Genomic DNA, 3,956 nt, shown 5'->3' with positions numbered 1-3,956 from the left:
CGGGCGCGAAACGTAACGCGGGAAAAGCGGCGGGTCGGCCAGGGCGGCGGTGGCGGCTCCTCCGGGCGCGGCGGCTCCGGTAGCGCTTCGGAAAGGTGCGGACGCGCTGCCACCGCTTCGGCCCCGCCACTGCTAGGGCCGGGGGCCGCCGCTGACGGCGCAGGTCTGGTCGGGAGTGGCCGCGGAGGCGGAGGGGCGCGGGGGGAAAGGCACCGAGAGCGCGGGGGGCCGCCGTCCCGGTGATGAGCGTCTGAGGCGGAGCCGCGCGGCGACAGGTGGCGGCGGCTGCGGGACGTCGGTGCGACTGCACGGCCTGGCGCGGGTGGGGGGGCCTTGCCCTCCCTCTCACCGCGCTTCTCTCGCCGCTGCCCGCGAGCGATCGGTGATGGCGGAGCGGCTGCCGCCGGGAGCCCCCTCGGTGATTTTTTGTCAGGACTCGCCGAAGCGCGTCCTGGTCTCCGTTATCAAAACCACCCCGATCAAACCCTCCCCGGCGTGGGGCGGGGGCGAGGAGCCGATGCCCGTCCCGCCGGTCCCCACCAGCCCCGGCTTCAGCGACTTCATGGTCTACCCGTGGCGCTGGGGCGAGAACGCGCACAACGTGACCCTCAGCCCCGGGGGCGGCGACAGCACCGCCGGCCCCTCGGCGCTGCCGCCGCCCCGCGGGGCCGCGGGCAGAGCCCCCGCCGGGGACGAGGAGCCGGCGGAGAGCGGCGGCCGCCACCGGCACCGCAAGGTGAGTGCGGGGAGGGGGAACCCGCGCGCGCCTCCCGCGCCTCCGCCCGGGCGTTTAAAGGGAGGCACTTCCGGCAGCGGGGCGCGCCCCGGGGCAGAGCGGGATGGGACGAGGTCGGATCCGATCGCGTCCATGGAGAACGCCCGTCCTCTGCCCTCCCAACGGCAGGGCCGTGCCCAGCTCGGGGCTTCTCAGGGATAGGGAGCTCCTGCAGCGGGCCCAGCACGGGCTGCGAGGGTAGTCAAGGGACAGGAGCATCTCTCACACCGGGAAGGGCTGAGGGAGCCGGGCCTGTTCAGCCCTGAAAGGAGACGCTGAGGGGACCTCATTAAAGTGTGTAAATACCTAACGAGGTTGACAAGAGGACTGAGCCAGGCTCTGCCTGTGATGCCGAACAACAGCACAAGGGGAACGGGCAGAAAGTGATGCACAGAAAGTTCCACCTGAACATGAGGAAGAACTTTCTTACCGTGTGGGTGACCACACACCGAACAGGTTGCCCAGAGAGGGGTGGGGTCTCCCTCACTGGGGATATTCCGGAACCCTCTGAACACAATCCTGTGCCGTGTGCTGTGGGATGGCCCTGCTGGAGCAGGGAAGTTCGACCAGATGACCCACTGTGACCCCTTCCAGCCTGCCCCTGGTTTTGTTGCCAGTTCCTCCCCGTGTTCCTGAGCGTGTGGTGGAGCACTGGCAGTGCCTGGCAGCTCCCCTGCTGCCACAGCCCAGCCACCAGGAGCAAGCTGGGGATGGGCTGGACCTGGTCTGGGCTGGTTCTGTGCTGTCACGGCACCACTGTCACCATCCTCAGTGCCGTCACTCCGGGGCGTGCTGTGCCTGTTGGCCACGCTGCAGAGCGAGGAAGGTGCTGGAGTTTAGTTCCCTCGTTATTTACGCCCAGGATGGGATCAAACGTGGTCGGCCGAGAGCAGACACCGTCCGAGACCTGATCAGTGAAGGAGAGCACTCCTCCAGCAGGATACGCTGCAATATCTGCAACAGGGTCTTCCCACGAGGGAAGTCACTGCAGGCCCACAAGCGCACTCACACGGGTGAGTAAAAGGGAGGGGTACATTGCTGGGCTGAGCGCTTCGGGAGCACCAGAGAAGGAGTTAAAACCCTGCAAACAAACCACAGAGGAACCTCCCAACACTTGGCCTGTTAATATGTTATTGTAACTACTAATTTAATCATACTTTACTTCCAGTGCTTGTTAGTCACTCACAGTCTTTGTAGCTGTGTTTGTCGTGGTGAAATGTAGCAGCAATTTGGGCTGTAATAGTGTAGGCAAATTACAGAAATATTTTATCTGTTGCAGTTGCAGACCTGCTTTGTAAGAGGGAGAACTTTTTTTGAGCTTGGTAGGACTTTGTATTCTGACTACCTCTTCTCTGTTATTTTTTCCCTGTTGCTGTTGTGTTTTTCACACTGCATTGAAGTTTCCTGTAAGAAGTTACAGTAACTTAGAAAGTAGATGGCAACTTCAGCACTGTAACACCCTAGAAGTGTAGTTTAAATGTTGAGAAAAGAGTCCACCTGCTTAAAATTAGCACCCAGTTGTTTTTTCCCACCATCTAGAATTCATTTTCTTGGGTGGAGGTGGTCATACTAATTCTCTGAGCAGTATTTAGAAGGCAGCTTGCAGTTAAGTGAAAATGTAGGATGAACTCATTCAGCTGGGCTTGGAGATACTGTTGGTTTAGGTTTTTCAACCAAGCAAATACCTTTTTTTTTTTTTTAATTCATGGTTCAACAGCATTCTGTATTTGCAATAAAGTGTGAACTAATGTAGCTCACAGTACAGACACAACCATCAGCACTCCCCCCAAGCCAAGCAAACAAAAGCCCACAAAAACCTTGGCTCCCGCCTTCGCTTCTTCTGATTCAAGTCCCTACAACTAATCTAGATAATGAAATTAAACAGCAGTTTCCTCATGGGTTTTGGTCAAAAGACATTCTTTGACTTGGTTGTACAAGCTGTTGAACTTGTAAGAACTTCTTACCTGAGCAGAGCTGGTGTCATTCCTCCGAGTCACCTCTGTTTGGTCTCCTTCCTGAGGAGACACTTGCTGCCTTGTTTTGTCTGGTTGCAGTTTGCATAGAGAAGTCTTCCTTGGTGACTGTTCTAAGAAAACTTTGTTGACTTAAGTCTGGAATAAGTTTCTCATGCAGCCTCCATTGTTATGACTTTTCTCAAAAGTGAGACTTTCTCCTAATGAGATATTTCTGCAACCTCCTATGTTATTTTAATGTTGACCTCAAGTATTTCACCCTAGTTCAGGCTATGTTAAGGATAAAATTTCTCTGGTTACAACTTGAATTACATCACTTGTCCATTTACTTCCTATATTTCTTGCTCTATAGGGGTCCATAGTTTCACTGGACAAAGCTTATGTGGTGTTATCTAAGAGTCTTAAATCAGAAAACGTGACAAGGGAAAAATTTTTTTTTTTCCTCTCTGGAAATAAGTATATTGTCCAGTAGCATAGAACATGTACTTCAGAGTAAACCAGGACTTCTTAAGTAGTTGCAAGTGTCTGAGTGGCTAAAAGGAGAGCTTGCTTGTGTAAGTCTCATGGCCAGGGATCACCACTGGGTACTATGACACATAGTCAGCTTTCATAAATCTCTGTTCATTATTTTTAAGGTGAAAGGCCCTATTTATGTGACTACCCAGATTGTGGGAAAGCCTTTGTACAGAGTGGGCAGCTCAAAACTCACCAGCGTCTCCACACGGGAGAGAAACCATTCGTCTGCTCAGAGAATGGTGAGTCATCAGAGAACAATTTGCAGCTTTCTAGGGTCAGACCAATACTGGAATTGTATACAAGTTCACTAGGCAAAGATACATAAAAGCCTTGGAGTTTAATTTTGGCTGAACTTCTGGGGTGATTCTGCAAATATGTATCTAAGTTGCATATGTTCTCTGCCAATAGATACTAACTTATAAAATGACGAGACATGTTATGAAGCTTGCAACTTTGTTTTCAACCAAACCTAGGGTTTTGTGAATGAGGAAGGTTGGGTTCAGTGGCATCTTCATTCCACAGATGTTATGCTTAGTCACTGGTTGGCTGCTTTCCATAACGTGTTCTTCGTTTTTGCTTGGTGTTTTTAAGGCTGTTTGAGCAGATTCACACATGCAAACCGTCACTGCCCAAAACATCCCTATGCCCGGCTGAAGAGGGAGGAGCTCACAGACAGGCTGACCAAGAAGCAG

At 53.2% G+C, this 3,956-nt stretch overlaps 1 protein-coding gene across 1 annotated transcript in view; it reads left to right on the top strand.

The window, feature by feature from the left end:
• The first annotated feature begins 385 nt into the window (after positions 1 to 385).
• ZNF367 (zinc finger protein 367) overlaps positions 386 to 3,956 on the top strand; it is a 7,264-nt gene continuing 3,693 nt past the window's right edge. The window contains exons 1-4 of the mRNA XM_017821225.1: positions 386 to 736; positions 1,638 to 1,788; positions 3,384 to 3,503; positions 3,856 to 3,956. The exon at positions 3,856 to 3,956 is cut by the window's right edge and continues 25 nt beyond it. Coding sequence (XP_017676714.1) covers positions 386 to 736; positions 1,638 to 1,788; positions 3,384 to 3,503; positions 3,856 to 3,956 — 723 coding nt within the window. The remainder of the gene's footprint in view (positions 737 to 1,637; positions 1,789 to 3,383; positions 3,504 to 3,855) is intronic.

The sequence above is a fragment of the Lepidothrix coronata genome, unplaced genomic scaffold (assembly GCF_001604755.1).
Source record: "Lepidothrix coronata isolate B3197 unplaced genomic scaffold, Lepidothrix_coronata-1.0 Scaffold89, whole genome shotgun sequence".
Taxonomy (NCBI): domain Eukaryota; kingdom Metazoa; phylum Chordata; class Aves; order Passeriformes; family Pipridae; genus Lepidothrix; species Lepidothrix coronata.
The sequence above is the reverse complement of the archived record's forward strand: the minus strand, read 5'-3'. Positions and strand labels throughout refer to the sequence as shown.